Source organism: Gouania willdenowi, chromosome 16 (assembly GCF_900634775.1).
Source record: "Gouania willdenowi chromosome 16, fGouWil2.1, whole genome shotgun sequence".
NCBI lineage: Eukaryota > Metazoa > Chordata > Actinopteri > Blenniiformes > Gobiesocidae > Gouania > Gouania willdenowi.
Genome location: NC_041059.1, coordinates 38,634,886 through 38,657,669, shown reverse-complemented (window position 1 = coordinate 38,657,669; position 22,784 = coordinate 38,634,886). Strand labels below are relative to the sequence as shown.

The 22,784-nt window shown below is 39.5% G+C and overlaps 1 protein-coding gene and 1 long non-coding RNA gene across 5 annotated transcripts in view; both read right to left on the bottom strand.

Annotated features, from left to right (window-relative positions):
* brd2b (bromodomain containing 2b) overlaps positions 1-22,319 on the bottom strand; it is a 29,059-nt gene extending 6,740 nt beyond the window's left edge. The window contains exons 1-11 of one of the 4 annotated variants that reach the window (XM_028469952.1): positions 22,201-22,319; positions 14,640-14,928; positions 14,338-14,475; positions 12,568-12,718; positions 12,327-12,490; positions 9,143-9,643; positions 7,769-7,897; positions 5,110-5,355; positions 4,789-5,039; positions 3,753-4,069; positions 445-573 (exon numbers count right to left, since the gene is read on the bottom strand). In XM_028469952.1, the coding sequence (XP_028325753.1) occupies positions 445-573; positions 3,753-4,069; positions 4,789-5,039; positions 5,110-5,355; positions 7,769-7,897; positions 9,143-9,643; positions 12,327-12,490; positions 12,568-12,718; positions 14,338-14,475; positions 14,640-14,928; positions 22,201-22,232 (2,347 nt within the window). In that variant the 5' untranslated portion in view covers positions 22,233-22,319. The remainder of the gene's footprint in view (positions 1-444; positions 574-3,752; positions 4,070-4,788; positions 5,040-5,109; positions 5,356-7,768; positions 7,898-9,142; positions 9,644-12,326; positions 12,491-12,567; positions 12,719-14,337; positions 14,476-14,639; positions 14,929-22,200) is intronic. The other 3 variants (XM_028469954.1, XM_028469953.1, XM_028469955.1) reach the window with 3 other exon arrangements.
* Positions 16,526-19,881, bottom strand: LOC114477573 (uncharacterized). Its single transcript, XR_003675729.1, has 3 exons — positions 17,913-19,881; positions 17,264-17,381; positions 16,526-17,192 (listed from the first exon to the last, which is right to left on the bottom strand). It is a non-coding gene; the product is annotated as an uncharacterized LOC114477573 (long non-coding RNA).
* Positions 22,320-22,784: the final 465 nt, after the last annotated feature.

The following is a 22,784-nucleotide window of genomic DNA, read 5'->3' as shown; positions in this document are numbered from 1 at the left end:
CACTCTACCGAAGGCTGAATGTGGCTTTTTTTTTGCAATATTCGTCCAAATATATTCGTTTACTGAATATTCGGTGCATCCCGAATAGTAATTGAGAACGAAATTGTAATTGATTTCAGGGGGAAAACAATAATTTTAAATGCAATTGGAAAAAATGGCAGTCAATGTAATCATAATAGAGGTGTAATTGAACATGGATATTTGAAGACATAATTATAATTTAAAAATGTAACTGACCCCAACCCTGGTCAACACAGCCCCACCCATTTACCCTGCTAATATGCAGACGTGGAGCAGCATGGAGGAGCAGCGTGTCTGACAGCAATAACCAGGTTTAACGTGTTCATTGTGGGTGGAGGCTGTGGGTATATGATCAGGAGGAGGAACCAGAACAAACCAGGAACATGAAAGCTTTTTCAATCTGTGGAGGCAGTAAAGTCTCACCTTTAGTTTTGGTGGGTTTCTTCACCAAGTTGAGCTGCCCGCTGACGTCCTGCAGCCTCCTCTCCAGCTCCTTCCTCCGCTCCAGTGTTAACTCCTCCTTGGACTTACCAATGCTGCTTTTTATCACTGCTGCAAAGGAAAAAAACACGTCACAGGCCAGCCATGGAACGTAGAGCTTCTGATTTATTGTGAAAATTAAAGTTCTGAAGCTGTCCCCACCCCCTCCGCCTCCCCCTTCTACAGGGTTCCCACCAACACTGTTAAGCGTAGGGTCCTCTTACTTTGACACGTTGCCCCCTACGCTGTGTTTCAGCCACTCTAGGGGGCTTTTCTGTTGTTTGTTTCCTTTTTAAATCGGTAATGTAATAATTGTTGCACACTTGGACTTCCAGGCGTGCCCGTGTTGTTTAAACTCTCTTTTTAATCTGCATAACCGAGAAACACATACATCAGCCGAACCATCTATTTAATACAGGCAATGAGCTTGGATGCTTCCGTCTTCACCTGAGGACCCCGAGGACCCCTACAGCTACTTAGCTGCCCCCGATGCTGCCTGTGTGCATCCTCCTCTTGGTAACCATAATTACTGTCCATCCATTATAAACAGAGCTTCATCCACATGTAGCGTGTAGCAACACATGAAGCTGTTGGTCATGTTTATAACTCAAAATGGATCATTCTCTATGCGCGTGCACTAATGTGAATAATTGGTTGAAACGGGTTCAGGCCGTGTTCTGTCGAGCTCAAAATCTTCTTTTATAGCCTGATTAAAGCTTTACTGTGTGCATCCCTCACTTTGTAACCCATAATTAACGTCCAATATAAACAGTGTGCTTCATATTCTCAAATTTAATGAGTTGGTGGGCGTGTCCATAACAGTGCCAATATTACTGCGAGTCCCACATAATACCTCATTTATATTTGAAAAGTGCGTCTTGGAATCTGAAGAATTCCTGGTGAGAACCCTGTTCTAAAATCGGGTCCCAATATAAATGACATGAAAATAACTCCAAAGTATGTTTTAGGACAATATCTCGCACATTCTCCCCAGAAAACTGGTGACTGAGTGTCTAGCTCTAGCATGTGTAGCAAACAGACGTATACGTCCCATTTTGCTCATAATCTTGGTCAAAATCTCACGCTAAGAGTTACGGTTTGACTATGATCACATCATCCTGTGACTGAAAATGAGAGCAGTGCTTCATCTGAAAGGACTTCTTGCAAAACGTGAGTGTGATCCAGCGGCTGGAGGTAATTAAAGCTTTCACAAATGTTTTGGCACCGTTTCCATCAGATTTTTTCTGTAAAACCAACGGCTGAGGGTTGAAAGTGTGATTTCAGCATCACAGCATCTCAGCTTCCGTAAGTCATCTGAAACCTATGTTCTCAAAGTGGGGTACAGGTACCCTCAGGGGTATGTGAATAAAACTTGAAAACAGAGGTACAGGTACATTTTTTCTTTCAAAAAAAGAGATTATGTCCTCACTAAAAATGTCAGTCGGCAAATTAATTAAATAAAGCAAAAAAGTGATAAATAAAATGTTTTCTTGTGTGCTTATAAATTCTTCTTCTTTTTTTAATTATATATTATTCCTCAACAAGATAGGTCAAATTCAGGGACAAATTTCACTTATAGGGCTACATTCTCTTTAATGTAAATCCTAGAAAAGATAATTACCTCATGCCTTTTGCACTACTCACACTGCACAATTATCTTATTATATCATCTTATTTAGTCTTGTACATATTAGTCTTTAGTTGTTTATATCTATTTTAGTTGATTGTTATCTTTTTATGTTTACATTGTACAGAGAAAGTACAGTCTACCAAAGTCAAATTCCTTGTGTGTTAAACATGCATGGTCAATAAAGATGATTCTGATTGTATATGACATTCCATGATTATGTTTTTTAATGGTGCAGGAGTAGGGGATTCATGGCTTCAGGGGTACATGACTGTGAAAAGTTTGAGAACCACTGATCTAAAGCATATAAATATTAAAATAATAACAGTAGGTGAAACCACTAACCATATTTTGAATGTTTAGTTCATTTGTAGCAGGTTTAATACCCAGTTAAGTCATCTAAAAAGTAATCTTAAAAAATGGAATTTAGGACATTTTCAGTGCCTGAGTTTGAATAGACTCAGTAATTTTGTGTTTAACTTCTAACATATGCTCTGATTGGCTTCTCTTTGATTTTTAATTTTTAATTCATTTATTTTTAGTTTTTGGGAAGGAAAAGTATTTATGGCCCTTTATATATAAATATATATATATAGACATTATCAGTCTTTAGGGACTATTCTTATCTTCAGCCTTCAACGCTCCAAGGATTGGAACCGTCCGCTTTCCTTGGGACCAGGCCTCAGTTTACAGCTGAAGACAACCTTGGTTTATAAACCTTGGTTTATAATTGTTCGTATCTCTGGCTTCAGCCCTCCGAAAAAGCTAGGCCAGGTTCACACAATTTTCACAACTCGTGTTTGTCTTTGTTGGTTCTTTTTTAACTTTAATGACCACGGTAGACACAGTGGTAGACCACAGGTTAGAAACCTAAAACAGGATAAATGCTTCATCACAATAATTAACATTAATACCCATAAATTTTCTTGGACCCGTTCATCCAGCCCAAGATGGAATCTGGCCCTTTCTCAATTCTGGTAGTCAGCCAACCACCAGGGGGTAAACACATGATTAAGGCTTCATTAAACTATCTTAATAAAAAGCGAGCGAGACTTCAGGTCACTCGGAATGGCATGAGCGGCTTGAGGTCGCTTCATTTACATTGATTCTGAATGTAATCTAGTCGCCAGAGTCGCGTTCGGTGTGAACGCACCTTAATGTTCTTAACTTTTATTTTATATGCTGAATTTTTTTTCATGGAGTTTCCCTCGGTAGACTTCATTCTTTTTTTTATTTAGTATTAGTCATTTTTCTCGATTAAAGCTTTTATTTTCCACTCTTAAGTGTTCACATATTGTTTGCTAAAAATAGTACATTAATGATACAAACACGATGATTAATTGTGATTTATAATCGTGATTACAATATTAATCCAAATAATCGCGTTTCACATTTTCAAATCAAATCAAAGAAACTTTATTCATCCTTTAGGAACTTCATTTGCAGAGAAAGTGCCAGTGCAAAAACAATAAAACACAGCACATATCCATTCACACGTTAAAATTCTGACGTTCATGAGTTCCCTAATAAATAGATTAAAAAAACAATAACAGATTGAACACTTAACTTGATTCCGTTTGGAATGGGGAACAGTTCTTAAACGTGCTCAGAGGAGTTTCTCTACCTGCATCTCCGTAAGGCTTTCGAGGCTTTTTCCGCAGGCACGTCATGACGTAGCGTTCCAGCTCCTTCAGCGTGGACGGCTTCAGAGTCTCGAAGTCGATCTCGATCTCTTCTGGATTGGTGTCTCTCAGCGACGGCTCCCGGGACTGGATGATGTGCACGACGCGGCCCAGCTTCTCGCCGGGCAGCTTGTTGATGTCCAGGCTGAGTTGGCGCTTCTCGTCGTATGACATGGGAACGATCTCCTCCTCTTCCTCAGAGTCGTAGTGTGGCATCATGGTGGGACTCAGAGGAGGGTAGAAGGACTTCTTTACAGCCCTGAAAAATAAAGAGCGACTGAGCAGGTGGGTTTTTCTTGTTGGTGTAAAAGGTGTTCAGTCTTGCTGGTGCTTTGCATTGTGGGACATGGAGTCGAATGCATAGAAGTGTTTTTACTTCATTCTTACTGTGATTTCTTGTGTTTCTTCACAGGAGGACACTGATTAGCTGACTCCATTTTTGTTCTAGTTTGTTCCTGGTATTCCCCGTGATAACACCTCACTCCACCAAACCGTTATTAACCATCTTTCTGTGTAAGCCCAAAAAAAAGCACCATTGTTTTGTTACAACTTTCAGTGAAAACACCAGAAATGTGTTGGAAAGTCACTTTGGCAAAGTTTTTGAGAAGAAATCCCAGAATTAATGAAGTAAAAACACGTCTACATCCCACAATGCAATGCAGGAAGCAGGAAACTTTCCGCTAACTACTGTCCCAGTGTGATACGCTGTAATAGACTCAACATTCTATTAGGTTGAGATGCTCGAGAGAAAAGGTCCCCTCGAAGTAAATGAACTTTTACTAATAAATGATCTGTAGTTGTAAAATAAATCAACTTTTCTTTACGTTGTATTCCTGTAAATTATATTGCTGCTGTAAAAAACAAATTTGTTACCCTAAAAAATGGTTTCATGTTCAGTTCAAAGGTTCAAGCTACTCTATTTTCTATCAACTCAACTAAATCTGACTCTTATTTTGAAGGCAGCGATGTGTTACTGACTTGCTGTTCTTGTTGCTCTTCTTGCTCTGACTCTTCTTTGCCTGCGAGCTTTCAGCTTTGGCACATTTACTCTTCATCTTTCCAGGCATTTTCCACTCCTCCGAGCCCGCTCTGCTTCTCACGCCCCGGCTGTGCTTCTCAAGCTTCTTCTTTTTCTTCTTCTCCTTCCGCTCTTTTTTCTCCTTCTTCTTCTTGGGCTTGACGATGGGGCCTTGGGAGAGCGCGGCCAGCTGCTCGTGCACGGCCCGGAGCTGCGACAGATTCACTTCTTTTACTTCCAAAGCATCAACTGTGATTCCCTGAAGAGTGGAGGGGTCTCACCTGAGTGCACACCTGATCCTGTAACTCGGCCAGGCGATGGGCTCGCTCCTCCTCGCTGTCCGAGCTCGGGCTGCTCTCGCTCTCCTCGCTCTCGCTGCTGGGTTCGCTCTCAGAGGAGGACGACGATGAGGAGGAGGAAGAAGAGGAGGAGGATGACGAGGACGTAGGGTGTCCGCTCATCGACATGGCTGCATGCTCGATATGAGGCTCGTCTGGCATCTTAGCGAAACGAAACTCAAACACATCCTGATGTGCAGGAGAAAAGGCACAGAACAACATCTTTTACCCACTTTCAGGTTGAAACTCATCCTCAGTTCCTAACGGCTGCTCTCTGAAGCAAAGCTGTCCCTCTCACTGTGTTTTTGGGGGCGTTTGGCTTCCAAATACTGTATTTCACAAACTATAAGTTACTACGAAGAAGTAGACCAGGATTGTTCAGCAGGCAGCAACATCTAGTGCAACTCTCGGTCTAATTTTATGTGGCTCCTTAAGTAAACTTACAAAATGACAGAAAAAGACACTAAACAAAAGCAATACATAAAAAAACAAAGAATTATCTTAATTTCCAGGCTATGAAGTGCATTGTTTTATTGGCCACATTCCAATAATGAGAAAAATCAAGACAAATGCTGCAGCCTAACATAGGCCGCACTCTATTGGCTGATGAGGGTAACCTTCAGACAACTCAGCCGATGAGAACAGGCAGGTAGGCGGGCCGCTGTACTCAAGTTAGGTTTCACAGAAATGTCCGTGTTTCAACTGATAAGTTTCCTTTACTACATGAAGTCTCCTCCTCACTGCTCCACGTCTACATATCAGTTAGGGCTGGGACGATACCCGTTTGTCCCGATTCGATTTTAATCCCGATTCTTGGGTGTTGCCATTCTACAGTGACGATTATCACAATTTTTACCGTATCCAAACACATAAGTTGAATCCTAAACTTCTAGAAATGTCACAGTTCCAAAAAATGATGCACATCACATTCAGTCATTCACTGATTTATCATTATTTATTCAATGATTTATTAATAATTATACTGAAATATGTAAAATAAAACCTCCATCAGAAAGGAGGTAAAAAAACAAAACAAAAAACAAATTTGTACAGAACTTTTTGAAGTTAATCAACTGCAACGTTTAATGTTCGTCAAGCGAGTGCTTTGGAGTGTCTATGTTTTAGTGTAGGAACAGGAGCTGGTCAACATGCTGGTAGTTAGGCTGCTCCAAAAGAGAAGTCATAATATAGTGCAGTGTGAAGATCGGCCTAACGATAGAATAACATTTGTGTGGAAAGCCTGATTTACTTTTCACATTCAGAAATGATCAGTGCACATTAGTCGTCATCATCATCTGTCATCAATGTTACACTTATTTATTCTGTATTGTGATCAAACTGTGGCTTTACGTTGGACACTGTTAAAATAGTTGACCAGCGTAGACATCATTCTGTCAGAGTTTCATTTCACTGATCATGTGTTTGATCAAACAAACATGTTTGTGGCCCCCGCTGTGATAGAAGTGTGAAAATGTAAACTACAAATATATACAAAAAAAAATAAAAATACCAGAAATATTGTGATGTCGCTGGATATTTACCTGCTTACCAAATGTTCCTCATCATTTTATGCTGAGTTTCTAATTTAATGGCACCACTGACTGTCTATCTGTCAGCTCTACGTCACCGTGCAGAAATCAAGTTAGAGTTTAAACGTGCACACCTGGGGCCTCATTTACAAACGCTGCGTACGTAAAAAAAAAAAAAAAAAGCGTACGCCACATATAAGCATAGTTTGGGATTTATAAAAAACAAACTTGGCGAGATAATGTGAGCACCTCCACGGCAGCTGTACACACAAAATCATGAGATAGGGGAAACTCCGCCCCCGACAGGAGGAGGATAAAATTAAAGACAGCTCTGTGAAATTGATACAGTTGTGTGAAATAACATTGCACATTTCACAACACATGTCATATATGAAGGATATACTGTATTTGCAAAAACGAAGGAGGAAAAAATATACTGACACCCCAAGGGAGTGAGTGACGTGTGCCTACAAATACAGTTTTATATTATGAGTAATAATTGTAAATAAAATCACATGATCATTGCGCAAAACTGCTGATCAATTGGCTGCACAAGACGCACAGTGATGCACAGTATCTGGCACTGCTGGAGGACGAGGTGCATGAGAGACTGCAGAGAGAGCGGATCCACAGAGACCAGCGAGACCTATTGACTCGGGCCACCGTGAAATTTGTATTAGTGAATATTCATTAAGGGCGTTCACTGGACCTTTTATAGGCACCGTATGGGCGGAGCAAGGTGTTTCCTCACGTGCACCAACTTTCGAGTTGTTTGACATTTATAAACGGAAACAGGCGTGGGACGTACGTGCGCCCTCGTTTCTAAGTCTGACAGTTTTTTTCGTATGCACTTCCTGGTTTTTAGCGTATACCAGCTGAAGTGATCTTACCGAGGCAGTTTTATAAATGAGACCCCTGAATAAACAAAGTTTAACAAATACTTTTTAGAAAAATAAACCCTGGCAAGTGAACAAAAGGCAGCAGCTGTGAATAAACCATTAAAGTTGTTGTTACATTTTTGGTTGAACTGAAGAGGAAAAGGGTTGAGAGCTTCCATGTGAAGCTCAGCTCACCTGCAGCTTCCGTGCCATCCCAACCACATCATGGTCCGGTGGGTTGTACTTGTAGCAGTTGGAGAACATCAGCCGAACGTCGCTGGCGAACTGTTGAGCGTCTCTGTAATCACGGCACTCCATCTTTCTCTGAGGGAGGAATAAACGCTGATCACTGATGCACTCATTTTACTTTTACTAAAACCCTCCAACAACCCAGATTATTGAACATCTGTGGTCGACAATCGACAAAACCATGAAAATATTTTACTTTGTTTTTTTTTTTTTTAAACATAACAATGAGAAAGTAATCGATTATAAACTATGAACAACAAACAATATTTTATTTCATACTTTTTAATTGTGTCATACTTTTTTAAGGGTGTAACAATAATTCACTAGATCGATGAATTGATTTATATTCCTATGATCCAACTACATCAATCTGTGCTCTGCAAGTTGTCCTGATGACATTAATTTATCTAAAACCGTATTAAAAGGTAATCAATCCATTGTATTGAAATAACGCATTGGATTTAAACACAGCAGACTTTATATGGATGTGTTTTAAAAGCTCTTTTAATATTAAAGACGTTACTGTCTGTGAGGTCACGAGCCATAAATGGATGGAACCACCTTTGGGTTCAGTGTGTGAAACACACTTTCCACCACCAGGTGTTCACTGCAGCACATGTAGTATTAGCTTCTTAGCATTAGCTCATTAGCATTAGCTCTGCAGAAGCCTCATGATAACCATCATGTTAAAAGGTTGAACCTGCTCATTTAACCAAAACAGATATTTGCTGCACTTCATTTTTAATGTTAATATTGTATTATTTTTATGTTTAAAAAAACAATCAGAAGAGTCAGGTAAACCTAATATGTATTTTTATTGAAAACGTATTGATTATTGAAGATGAGAGAAGAAAAATGAACATCCTGTTGATTTAAACTGAAGTGTTGGTTGGACTTTATTTAAATAAAATGTGAATACATTTGTTTACTTGTTTATGTTCATCATTAATTTATAGATTATTCCCAAAACAACAGGAATCTATGAAACCTCACCTCACCTGTACTGTCCAGTATCCAGGTATTTATTTATTGATTTGAACGATAAATTACTGAATCGATCCGGATTGAACCGATCTAAATAAATTAATATCATCTTTGAATTAAATCACTGTTAAAACCAATCGTTACAGCCCAAATCATTTCTAACAATTTAGCAGAATATAATGTTTACATAAAACATGGCAATGATCAAAGTCAAACTAAACAGATCCTCCATACCTTTATCACAGACATATAAAAAATAGATCTGCATCTGGCCTTTGTTACAACCGTATAAAGGTTTATACTTTAATGAGTGGTTTGTAGACGTGATGAAGTCACCTTGATGGTGCTGAGGTCCATGGGACATTTGATGATGTCGTGATAGTCGTGAAGCCCGAGCGCGCTGGCGTCCACGGGCGAGTAGAACGGCCAGGCGTAGCCGGCGTGCTTCTTAGACAGCATGTCCTTCAGCAGCCCGCTGCAGTACCTCAGCTGTAGGCTCAGTTTGCTCTTCCTCGACAGCTGAGGCTGGAGGGAGTCCGGCAGGTCCTTCTTCGGAGGTTTGATGGGGCGTCCGCTGCCCACTCGCCGCCCTGTAGCGGCCATCATTGGCTGGAGGAGGACGGGGCCTCCGGGACTCCTGACCAGGCCCATCCCTGCCGGAGTCTCCCTGCTCAGGCTTCCCATTGAAGAGACGGAGTGTATGGAGACGTCGTGGACCTGACCCCCGTGTCCTCCCTTACCTAAGCCCACCAGGTGCTGCGTTCCAGACATGCCCACAGAAAAAGCCATGGTGGAGGGGGTGGTGGTGTCGGCCTTACGCTTCACTCCTTTCTTCTGCTGAAAGAAGGACAAAGATCAGTGTGAAAACACGAGGGATGTCCCATTATCAAGACTGGTAGTGTTTTCAGGTCTGATACCCAGGTGTGTACTCGTACTTTAAAGAAGTTACTATGAAGGTTGATATGTTGTCAAATGGGAGAGCTTGTAGAACGTGTATAAAAAATCCACCCTAACCCCATGATGGGAAAAATGTGAACGTGCAGAGTTAAAATTTAAACCTGAAGAAGATATTCACACACGCGTGATCTGAATGTGAAGCCACAGAAAAAATATTCACAAATGTGTAGACTGATATTTACACAAATAAAATGGCAGCTGCAAACTTGTAATCCAACATTTACTCGAATGTTGTTTAATTACTTGCGTCAATTATCATTTACAACCATAACTCTCCGGTTACAACTAGATGCACAAACTACTTCTCTCGCGTGAATCTGCACTGCTTGAGTTTTGCAACACAATTTGCGAGACGTCTGTCAATCCCCCCCTCTGCACACATGGGGGGGGATCTCGCAAAACTCAAGCAGCGCAGATTCACGTGTGTGTGGATTTTTTTTTATACACAAGCTCACATCACAAGCTCTTATTTTGCAACATATCTACCTTCATAACTGACATCCCTATTAAACAAAATTCTCAACTTTTTTTTGGTCCAGACCGAATTCCTTCAGTACTACCTGGTACCAATTCACATAAAACAAAACGTTGCCATGTTTCAGTACCTAAACGCATCCTTGTGACTGTGAGAGAATGGAAGAGTAGGCAAATCCCTGTGCAGTACCTGAACACAACATTGCATGCACATGACAACAGTAGCTAAAGCATGGCTCAGCTTTTTAAAATGCGATGCAGACCGAGCACCTGCTGAACCCACGAACCACACAGCAACATGACCGGGATAAATGTAGCTTCACTCCAGAGCAGCATGCTGTATGACTACAGGAGAGTTGGAGAACAAGCTGCTAAAGTAGAGCACAGAGGTACTTCCTGGTTCTGTGATGCACACACACACGCATGCACACGCACATTCTCCATCAGACTTTATCAGACTCTCTCTTCACCTCGTGGCTGCACAGGCCGGATATACAAAACAGGCTCCTCCTACACACGGTTCTTAGGATAAACAGGGTCAGAACCAACTAAGCTCTGGCACTAGCAATAGCACCAAACAAAAACTGGGTTCTTTTGGTCTAAAAGGAGTAACAGAGACGCAGACTTTGCTTCGGCCGATCTATAAATAAGTACATTTTTGCTGTAGGTTTTCACCTCTGTGCACAAATGCAAGTGAAATACTCACAATATAGAGCCATGTCACATAGAGCGGCTTTGTATTTTGTGCATTATAGGTAGATGTAGTTCAGGGGTCTCATGATGAAGAAACAATTAGTGCTGTCAAGAGATTAAAAAAAAAACTTTCCTCTGTATTTGACACTAGTCCCAAGGGTTGCTGCCACCTTTAGTTTAGACCAGTCTTTAGTTTGGACCAGTTTAGACCAGTCTTTAGGTTAGACCAGTCTTTAGTTTAGACCAGTCTTTAGTTTGGACCAGTCTTTAGTTTAGACCAGTTTAGACCAGTCTTTAGTTTAGACCAGTGTTTCTCAAATGGGGGTACGCAACACCACTACAGGGGGTACTTGAGAGAGAGAAATTACCAAATTAAAGCATTTATAAATATGTGGTTTTGTGTTGATCTTTAGTTAAAATTGATAATCACATCGAATATTACCAGCAACTCACAAAACGACAATAAAAAAAAACAAAATAAGAGAAAAAAAATACTGAATAATAAAAAAGAAACAACAACAAAATACACAAAATGATGATAGAAATGATCTTGATTAGAACATAAACTGAAAATACATAGGTCACTCTTGGTCCCACACTAGGCAGTAGATGACCGTAAATTATAAAAACTATAGAAATACATCTATCAAGAGGCACTAAATACATTTTTAAATCTACATACTTAGAATGTGTGCTCATTCATTCCATCATTATGCTTTATAGTTATTTTGTCACAGAATTCTGAGCAAAATGTACTAGTATGACATAAGAGGGGTACTTGCATTCAAAATTAAGAGAAAGGGGGTACTTAAGTCAAAAATGTTTGAGGACCACTGGTTTAGAGCATCAGGGGGAAATGTTAATGTGTACTTTTGTCATTCTCCAAATATTAGAAAATAGAAATGAAATAAAATAAAAAATACTACATGTTTAACTCTTTTTTGCACAATTTGCAAACAATTGGGCTTTTGTTTTCCATCCAGTGTTTTTAAAAGTCAAAATGAATATCAATTAAGCTGAGAAACACAGCAGCCTTGTATTGTAGTCTGTGCATCAGTATTATGGATATACCGGGAACTCTCAAAAGGAGAAAGGTTCGTGATTAACATTTTTTTTTAAATTTCATTTATTTAATCATAATTAACGCGTTAAAGTGAAAGCCCTTGCAACAATAAAAACAGATGTTGGTTTGATGTACTATATTTCACAGTTGTTTGTTATTAATTATCATTATCATTATTGTTATTTTTATTATTAATATGAGAAATAAAAATGGTAAATTGGAAATTTGGTACCGTTGAGTACCAATACTGATTCACAGGTATTGAGTATCGGTTCTAATGTGAAAGGTACCCATCTCTAGGTATCCCGGTACTGTTTCCCTTTGTGTACTTGCCTTGGTGGTGGGCTGAGTGTGGGGCATGGCCATGATGTTGGCTGGGGATAAGCTTTTAGGGAGAACTGTCTGTGGAGAGTTGGCCAGCATAGACTCCCCAGTGTCCGAGGACGAAGGGGAGTAGGCGGACTGGGACACGGCTGGGACCTGCTGGGCCCTCGATCCTGGAAGACATTTAGCTTCAGAAACACAAACAGCCTGACAAGAGAAGCAGAATCACATCGATGCTGGAAATGCTCACGCTCACTGCTGGATCTGTGACTTCTGCCTTTGTTGTTTTTGCTGCGAGGAGTTGGAAGAGGAAGCTCCGCCTCCTCTTGTGGCATCTGGGCCACTTTCTGAAGGAAGATCTTCTCCAGGGACTGAGCCATCAGCACGACATCATCTGTGGGCTGCAGAACACCATTCAAACAAATGCTTACACTTGGTGTTTGTCAAGTGAAAACATGTTTCATTAGGTGGAAACGTTTTCAAAAAGGTAGCAACACTTCCAAAATACATCCTGCAGTAAAAGAAATATACTGCAAAAGAAGCGACAAAGAACCCCCTCTGATTTCTTCATCCATTGGTTAACAAACTTTTTAAATATATAAAAATACTGAAAGTAGCGACCCTTCAAACTGGTATTCTAGCGCAAAATAAGCATAAAAATAAAACTCCACCATTTAAACTGTATTGTCTTGTTTTATTTTTGTATAGAAAAATCTTAATATATATGTTACTATATCCAACCATCACCCAGTCATAGTTAATTCATTCAATATTTTCCTTAGCAGAGTTTTTTTTTCTTTGGTGTCAAAAAGTTGAAAAAGGCTGTTACAGAACCTCAGTTTTCTAAATGACTCCATATGTGAGGATTCACAAAGTTATTCTAAGATTTTTAAACATCAAATAATTAATTGTCACACAACAAAAACACAGTTTGCTTACTACTAAAAACAAAAAACTGAGCTTGAAGATCATTAAAAACCATAGAAACCACATATGAGCTCGTGTAAAGTAACACGTGTGACCTCAGTATATCCTGGTTTCATTCTGCTGGTGCTGTAACTAGCCTCTGTTACTTCAGCTGTGAACAGCAACAATGTTGAATCAAACACGAGTGGAGACACTGAAGGTGCGTTCACACTGAACGCGACTGAAGCGACTAGATTACATTCAAAATCAATGTAAATGACGCGACGTCAAGCGACACGACTTGCGCAATATTGGCGACAACTACCCCAGCCGTCACTGTCTGTATAGCTGAGCTAGCAGCCCCTCCCTCCCGCTAAGAGTGAGACAGCTGCAGCTGTACACTTCCTCAACTCACCAGGGCAAAATATAAGCATATATCCCATTGAATAAGCTTACATTCTGAGTGAACTCATCCTTTAGTGTCTCCGTAAGTTGATCATTTAGACCGCAGTCTACAATAAGTGCTGTAAACATATGTGTGAAGACGGAGTGAGCAGCCCTCTCAATGCAGCAGCTCTCTCAGTACTGCCACCGGCTCCGCAGACACCACCTGTTCTCTGGTCATCACGTCACTTGAGCGATAAAATATAGAAGCGATCAAAAAGCGAAACAATGTTCAAGCAACTCATCACAGGCGATTTAAGCGATTATGGCAACTAGATTACCTTCAAAATTCATGTAAATGACACAACGTCAAGCAACCTCCCTTCAAACGACGCGACCGCAGCGGGAGGCTGTACACTTCCTCAACTTACAGGGACAAAATTATAGTGGCATACTCTTTGAATAAGCCTTTCAAATTCTATAGTGAACTCATGCTTTAGTAACTATGCAAGTTGAGCATTTAAACCGTAAGTACAAGCGGTGCTGTCTATAAGTGCTGTGAACATACGGCCGGAGAAGAAGTGTACAGCCCTCTCAACGCTGATGCCGGCTCCGCAGACACACACTGTTCCCTGGTCGTCATGTCACTGGAGCAATGAAGTGATGGAGCGACCAAAAAGCGGGAACTGTTGCGTTTGGTGTGAACGCACCTTAAGAGGTTCAAACCCACCTTATTGTAGATGTAGCAGTTGGTGAACATGGTGTTGAAGTCCTGGATGCACTCGCCGGCACTGCAGTAGAAACCATTTTCCAAGCGTTTCTTTATCGTCCCCATGTCCATGGGCTGCTTGATGATTTTATGGTAATCCTGGAAAACACACGATAAGACATCATACTGCTTATGAACACATTCTCAATTTTATTTGAATAAAGTTGGAGGACGGAAAGCTCATCAGAACTTTGTGAACAAATATCCCGGAGTGAATCACGTTCCAGTAAAAAAGACTTGAACAAGGTGGGGCATTAACTGACCGGGAGGTTGAGCCTGTAGGCGTCCACGGGTTCACGGAAAGGCCAGGCAAAGTGGTGTCTCCACAACGACTTAATCAGGGTCTTTTGCAGGTACTGCAGCTGGTTGGTGAGGCGGGCCGGCCGGCTGGGGTCCTTCACTGGTGGCTGAGGAGGAGCGGGAGGACCCTGGGGCAGCATGTGAGGCAGGGACGGACTCTCAAAGTCCTCGTACAGCAGCGAGGGCTTGCGGATGCGTTTGCCCGAGCCGCTGTGTTGGTCCATGATCCCACTGGACAACCCCACCAGAGAGCTGGGAATGAAGAACCATGATTCACTACATTTTTTCTGTGGAATGGCTGACACCAACTTTTTCCAGGGTGAGTACAAGTGCTTTGGTTTGGGCTCCAGTTCTTCATCATTCTACAAGCTCCTGAGGCTCCTGTTTGCTAAATGAACATCTTAAATCTGCTGGACTTTTTCAAATTCAACCATGTGATCATATACCCTGGCCTCACTTCATTTAATTTATGGGTCAATAATGTGACATCTAAATATTAGGGATGTCCTGATCCAATATTGATATCAAATATTGGTTCAATATCAGCCAGAAAATGAATATCGGATTGTATCGGACTGCACCTAAAATCTCTGATATTAGCGCTCCAATAAGTTTTTGTTCCCGCCCTCAGTTGTTCCCACCAAATACTGACAGTAAAAAATAACTGACGTTAACTTGATTTGTTGACTATTGTTCTCGGTTTTAGTAACATCACTTGATTAAGCCTTTTCTAATGTTCCTCACTACAAAATAAGTAGTGAAAGTATGTACGAATTGCGCTGATATCGCATCACAGCGATATCAGTATCGGCCAATACTCAAGGCTGCAACATGAAGTGAAAAAGTTGTATCGGGACATCCCTACTAAATAATCTGTCCATCTGCCTTTATTTTAGTTAAAAAAGGTTTTAATGTATAAAAAGTAAGGCTGTAACTATTCGCCCATTAGATCGATGAATCAATTTATATTACTACGATCCAACTACATTGATCGGTGCTTGGCAAGTTGTCCTTCCTGATGACATTAATCGATCTAAAATCTTTTTAAAAGGTAATCAATCGATTTTATTGATACAAGGAAATAACTAATTGAATTTAACCATATGGGTGTTTTTTTTAATCTCTTTAAATAATAAAGACGTTACTGTCGACTCTGTCGTCGATGCCACGCTCCAGCATGAAAGAGAAGCTGGGGAAGGAGAAATTGATCAATAATCCACCTTGGGTCACTATTCGTTAGCGTTAGCATTAGCTCTACATAAACCTCAACCTTTCTTTCTTATTATGAATTTTATATTTTGATAAGCGCATTGAGATAACTTTGTTGGAAATTGCGCTATACAAATAAAATTGATTTGAATTGAATTAACACTTGACAGCAGAAACATATGAAATTGTCATTGGTGGTCTCCATTTGCAACGTGCCTACCCAACCCTAGTGGTCACGGCACGTCACTGATATATATATATATATATATATATATATATATTAGAGCTGCATGATATTGGAAATTAGTGCAATATGGGTGTCTAGCAGTTATTGCAATTTTCTTTTTTTTCTTCTTTCACCTAAAAATGTAATCTGCATAAACCATATGAAAAAATTATAGCAATTAAGATGAAAACTCAATTATTACCAAATGTAGTAAGGTACATATATTTAGACTTGTTAACCTTTAAATTCTTAAAACCTGGAGTTGTCTTTTACTGTATTCTACAGACAAAAAATACTCAGGTATTACGAATATTGCCGACATTTTATTTGCATTACAAAACATTAATATGTGCACATATATCAAATTGGCAATCATTTCTGAAGCTTTAAAAAAGCTTAAAAAAATCCCATCAAACTTCAACATTCAGTTTTTGTACCTGGTAAATAAAATCTGTAAACTTAAAGTGCAATTTGCAAGCAAGAGCTTTACAACTAATCATTGAAAACATTCCCTTGGTATTTTGGAACTTTGAATATCTGTGAACTTAACATGACCAGACATTCACTAAATAAAAAAAAAATTATGTATATATATATATATATAAATAAACAAAACGGTCCAAGCCTTCACTGAGGGCATTTTTTACAACAAATATTATAATATTTGAGTAAACCTCAATAGTAAAAGTAAACTACTTCAGGTTTTTGGCCAGGAAAACCAACATGTTGACATTGGCCGGTTATAAACAAGTGCGTTGGCATGTAACAACATTACCAGATGTACTGAAAAGTCTCTCTGATGGTGAGCTACTCGCTGGCATACAGAGGTATTTTCTGGCCAATTCACTCAAGAGCGGGAAGTTGACCTGATAAACACGCCACCAAGATAGAGGGTCATCTTCACTGTGAATGGTGGGAGACACGAGGTAGCTGTTGAGATCCGCCTCCACTGCATGTGATGATGCTGTAGTAGATGTTGGAGCTGGGACACACTTGAAAAAACTGCCCATGGATTTTTTGGCTTCTTTTGGATGTCTCCTGGTTGATCCATGTGGTCATGTTGAGCATCATGGCTTTGCTCCTTCAATATAGAAATTCAAATTAGTAAATTATTAGATTGTTATTTAGTTTAGTTTTAGTTTCTGAAATCACTCTGGCTTTGATGTCATGCAAGTTGTCACGGCTGATGTACTATTGGAGAAGTGTTCCACCAACTTCTTGCAAAGTCCAACAGCTCTTGTAATGCGATCATCACCTTTGACTGCATTCTCTGAAACAAAATACACAAACACAAGAAAAGTTTAATCTAAATGCATTTTTTACTGAAATAAATACATAAATAAATGCAAAATAATTTTAACTTGCAGTACAGAAACATTTCAAAGTTAAGTGTGGTCACTAAGTTGTTATAACAGATTAAGAATATTGATATGTCAAAGGCCGTGGCTATTGTTATGATGCATCAGAATGATAGACCCGGGGACTGTCGTTCCGATGTGCCCCTCATTGGCTAGTTTAGGTGAAGTGACTAGGTGACTTTCAGAGAGTTAAACTTTCAGTTTCATTTTAGCTAATATTTATTTTTTAACTACTACATAAACCACTTTATTGTTATTTTAGCCCTAACCTTAATATTTAAAAAAACAATATTTTTAACTAGTTAAAAATAAATATGAGGGTTAGGATTAGGGTGCACACGTCACTTAAACTAGCTAATGAGGGGCGCATCAGAACGACAGTCCCCAGGTCTATCGTTCTGATGCCTCATAACAATAGCCACAGCCTTATCATAAACACTCACCAATGGCCAGATGTAAGCGATGACTAAAGCACTGCATTCTGACTCAGTTGTTGATCTCGGCAGCCTTCACCTCATTCGCTCCATTGTCGGTTGTGATATCCACTTGTTTGTGTTCAGGCAAGTTCCAGTTGCTCAAAACATCCAGCAGGACAGCAGCAATGTTTTCACCGGTGTGTGAGTCGGGAAAGTTGGCGACTTCCAGGCAGCGCGTACGGAGTTCAAATGTGCTTGTCAAAAAGTGAACAGTGAAGATCATATAGGGCTCAGTAGTTCGACTGGACCACAAGTCGGTGGTGCTAGCGTAAAAGTCCACTTCAATAAGCTCTGCTTTTACAGACTTCACAAGAGTCGTACATTTCCGAAATGGCAACTTGGGAAAAATAGGGAAGTCTGGGCCTCCCTACTGAGGGTGCTGAACCCGCGACCCGGAAACGGCTAAGCGGAAGAAGATGGATGGATGGATGGAAAAATAGGTTTGAGAGGGCACTTGATATCTCCGGTCAAACTCCTTTACCATTTCCAAAAAAACCCTCTTTACTCAACATTAAAGGAAAGTATGCATTTTGCTATGTATCACGTAATGGCTGTAGTTAAAGCTTTGTGTCGCTTTGAAGTTTTCTCATTATGAGCGAGAAACGCGAAACTTGCATTAATGCTCGTTTGCTGATTTGTCTTTTGTTTGCTTGACATTTCTGGAGTAGGCTGTAGAGTTTTAGATTGTAAATATACAGCATAAAGTTCTTTGTGGTTGTGTTTAAGGTGGCTGTGGAGATTCGTCATGTTTCCTCTCGACGTCACCACTATTTTTCGGCATGACCTGCAAAGTACTTGCGTCTGTGATACGTCTTGTGTTGTAAAACCGAAGTAGTCCCAAATTCTGGAGGTGCAGTGTCCTTTAGCAACAAGTTTGTCTCTACTTTCCTCTTCATTCTCCTCGTCGTCTCCCGCCATTCTTGTTTTCATACGGCAGGTCCTCTTCCTCTGCCTCTACTGGGGCGTGCAAAGCGGCATCTTGTTTGGCCGTTAAGGTAGTGCCGGATTAATTAAATTGCGCTTGTAAAAATGCACAATACATTTAATAATTAGAAATTATCGCACATTTTTGCGATAGGGATATTGCATTTTTTTTGCAATTCATTTTTTATTAATTTTATTCAGTCGTACAATACTGTACATATTATGTTGAAGGTTAAAAATTATGTAGCCATTTGATTAGTAATAGGTGGGTCAGTTTTTCTCATACCTACTGTTGACTGTTGTTCTGTTTGAGTAACATCACTTGATCAAGCCTTTTCTAACATTCCACACTACAAAATAAATAATTAAAAACACTTTTATTAAAGAAAAATAAATAAATAAAATGTGGTAAAAGTATCTCAGTACAAGATACTTCACAGACTTCATATTACCCCCGTCATCTTGCACAAAATGAATCATTCCTTTTCTCCTATATGTATTAAGTGCCGCACTGATAAAGCAACATACTTTCATTGCTTTTGGGAGTGCAAGATGATCTCCAGATGTTGGACGTTTATTTCCAAGGAGTTTATAAGGATATTTAAATCAAAAATGAATAAAGACCCTGGCGTTTTCCTTCTTGGCCTTCCCTCTAGGGTACTATGCCTCCTTCCTACACATTACAAACTTCTTGAGAAGCTTCTTGTAATGGCTCAGAAGTGTATTTTGCACAATTCGATTAAAGATTTTCTCCCAAGTATTACCCTTTGGTACAGAGAGGTGTTTGGCACCCTCCCCCATGAAAGAGTATAGACTGTCTTAAAGGAGAGAGATGATCTGTTTTTAAAGATCTGGACACCTTTTCTAGATTATTTACCTACAGACCTGAAGTATTCGCTTCTAAAGGTCATACCAGCCCCATTGCCCAATCTCGTTAGATCTCTGAAGCTAAGCAGGTCTGGGCCTGGTTAGTAGGTGGATGGGAGACCACTGAGAATTCCAGGAGCCACTGTCATTGTGTCCTTGGGCAAGGCACTTTACTCACCTTGCCTAGTATGAATGTAGTGTGTGAGTGAGTGTTGGTGGTGCTAGGAGGGGCCAATGGCGCACTTTGGCAGCCTCGCTTCCGTCAGTCAGTCTGCCCCAGGGCAGCTGTGGCTACAGTAGTAGCTTACCACCACTAAGTGTGGAGTGAATGAATAATCCCTTAATTCTGTAAAGCAACTTTGAGTGTCCAAAAATGTGCTATATAAAATTGATGCATTAATATTATTTTTAAGAGACTTCTCTGAGTGGAAGTCCCCTCCATGACATGATGGCTCTGATGACTGGTTACCCTAAAATGTACATATAGTGGACTGGACATATGTTAGCACTCTCAAGGTTAACTGTTTATCATCATCATCATTATTATTTTCATTATTCTTTATTTTTGCTGTTTTTGTTTCATTATTTCATTACATGCCACTTCAAACTATAATTATTTATTTGTAATTTTATTTCTGTGCTATTTTATTGTATGACTGGGGGGTGTTGTGTTATCTTTTTGATTGTCATTATTTGTATTGTCATTATTCATTATTGCCATGTCATTATCATAAAATTCAATAAATAGTATTGTGTGATTCTTGATACATGCTGATATCGAATCAATATCGGCATCAACCGATACGCAAGGCTGCAATATCGGTATCACATTGGAAATGCAAAAGTTGTATCGGGACATCCCTAGTATTTTAGTTATAATGTAGTTCTGTATAAGATTTCTAAGTATTTATATTTTGACTTCCGATGACGCCAATTTCGTGAAATATCATGGAGTGAAATTAAATCCTTTTACACCATTGCCCCTTACATTAAGTTAATTATTCTAATTGTATTTCAGTCTCTACTTGTTTGGTATGCAATTTATTTTACTCACCATGGAGTTAATCTAGAGGTGGTGGAAAAAAAATAAAAATATTAATCACTATGAATCAATTCTTAAATTTTCAAAGATCGATTCTTTTAAATTGTACCAAACCAGGCCAGTTTCAATGTCATGATACATTATTAAAAGTGCAGTGATTAACATTCCTTATTTTAAACAACAATGACAAAATTTTATTTAATTCCATTCTTAATGGAAATAATTAAAGTATCATTAATATTAATTTTATCAAGCTCGCAAAACTACTGCACTAATACAAAGTTATTTTATATGAAACTAATACAATAACATTAAATATTAAATATAATGAAAGCAAATGATACTTTCCCAACAAATATTATATTGTGTTCTATTATCCTAATACTTTTATTATTATTAAAATAGACGTTTGTCTCTGTAATTATAATGTAAATGTGATTGAATATAACAATAATGTTTGATCACTTGGGTTATATTTGTTGCCAATCAGCTGGTCATCGCGTGGTTAGTAAGCCCCGCCCCTTCTCCTTTGTAAACAACTGCTCGCCATCACCAGACCAGGAATAACCCCGCTATCCCCAGTCAGTAAATAAAAAAGCAGTCAGACATCAACACTTCCATCCATTCTGTCTCCATTACAGGAAACATCACATTCACTCACACAGTCAGGATGAAGTAACAACAGTAAAATCTGAGCAAAAACACAAAAAACAACACAATTACTCACAGCTAATGTTTGCGCAACACAGGACGCAACGGTTGTGAGCAGTTTATAACGCTGTAGGAGGCGGAAAACACACAATACAAGAGTTAGCATGATGTCAGAGCGATGAATGAGCCGACTAACGGAGAGGTGTACCGACTCTACCGGTTTCCTTGTTAAGTGATGAACCACTTCCTGTTTCGTCGGCGGTTGCTCCTGGTAACAGAAGACTTGAGCCCTGTGCGTAGTTAATAACTGATAACATGCACGTTATTATATGTTATTTGTGTGAATAACGTAAAACAAGCATTGAATTTCTAAAAGTCAATATAATTATACATTGAAACTCTGAGTGAGTCATAGGTAAACATGGACACGAATAGATCCACAACACCGATGGGGAGCAGCCGGTTAACACAGCCGAAAGCGGCTGCTGCAGCTGTCAGTGGTTTATTGTTTCCTCTTTCAAACTAAATAGCGTAAAAATCCATACCGGGTATATAGGCTCGGTTACCTTTTATCTATTAATCCTGAGAAATAATATAAAATGAGGGCGGGTAAAATCGCCTTCTTAAGCCGACTAGCTAACGTGATATTGGGGAGGCTAACGGTTCTGCATGAAAACAAATATGCAGCAATCAAGGCGAATGCATTTTTATCCGCACAATGAAGTCCAGTGATGCTCTTCAGTGCTTTTTATTGAACGGTGCGGCCGTTACCTGTCGTGATGCAGGTTGACGGCCGCTTCCATCGGCGGTAATCACGGTCTACTCCAACAGAGGATGCTGTTGCGACTCCGCACCGAAATGGCGGCCGGACGTTTCCGCTAGGCTTTTATATACATGTCACGTGACAGCTTTCAGGCACACTCCGTGACGTCACGCTCGCCCTGCACTCCTATTGGTTAATACAGGCACACACGCTGTACTTTTGTATTTCTATAAATGTAAATAAAATCATAACTACTTGTACATTTTTAGATATGTATGTTTTTTGATCTCGTTGTTACGGTGTTATATTTTATCATTTTGAGGTTTTAATTTCACAATTGTCTTTTCATCAATAACTATGTATTTTATTTCCTATTTTACGACCTTTTCATATTTCTAACTATGCCCTTTCCTCATAATTATAACTATGACTTTCTATCATGTATGATTTTTTTTAAATTCCCTTTGATGACTTTCTTTAATCCAAGTATGATTTTTTTTAATCCCATATATAATGTAATCTCTTGTGACGTTTTATATAACTTTGTTTTCTTTATCTCGTAATCGTCTTTATTTCTTGTGTACAATTTTCC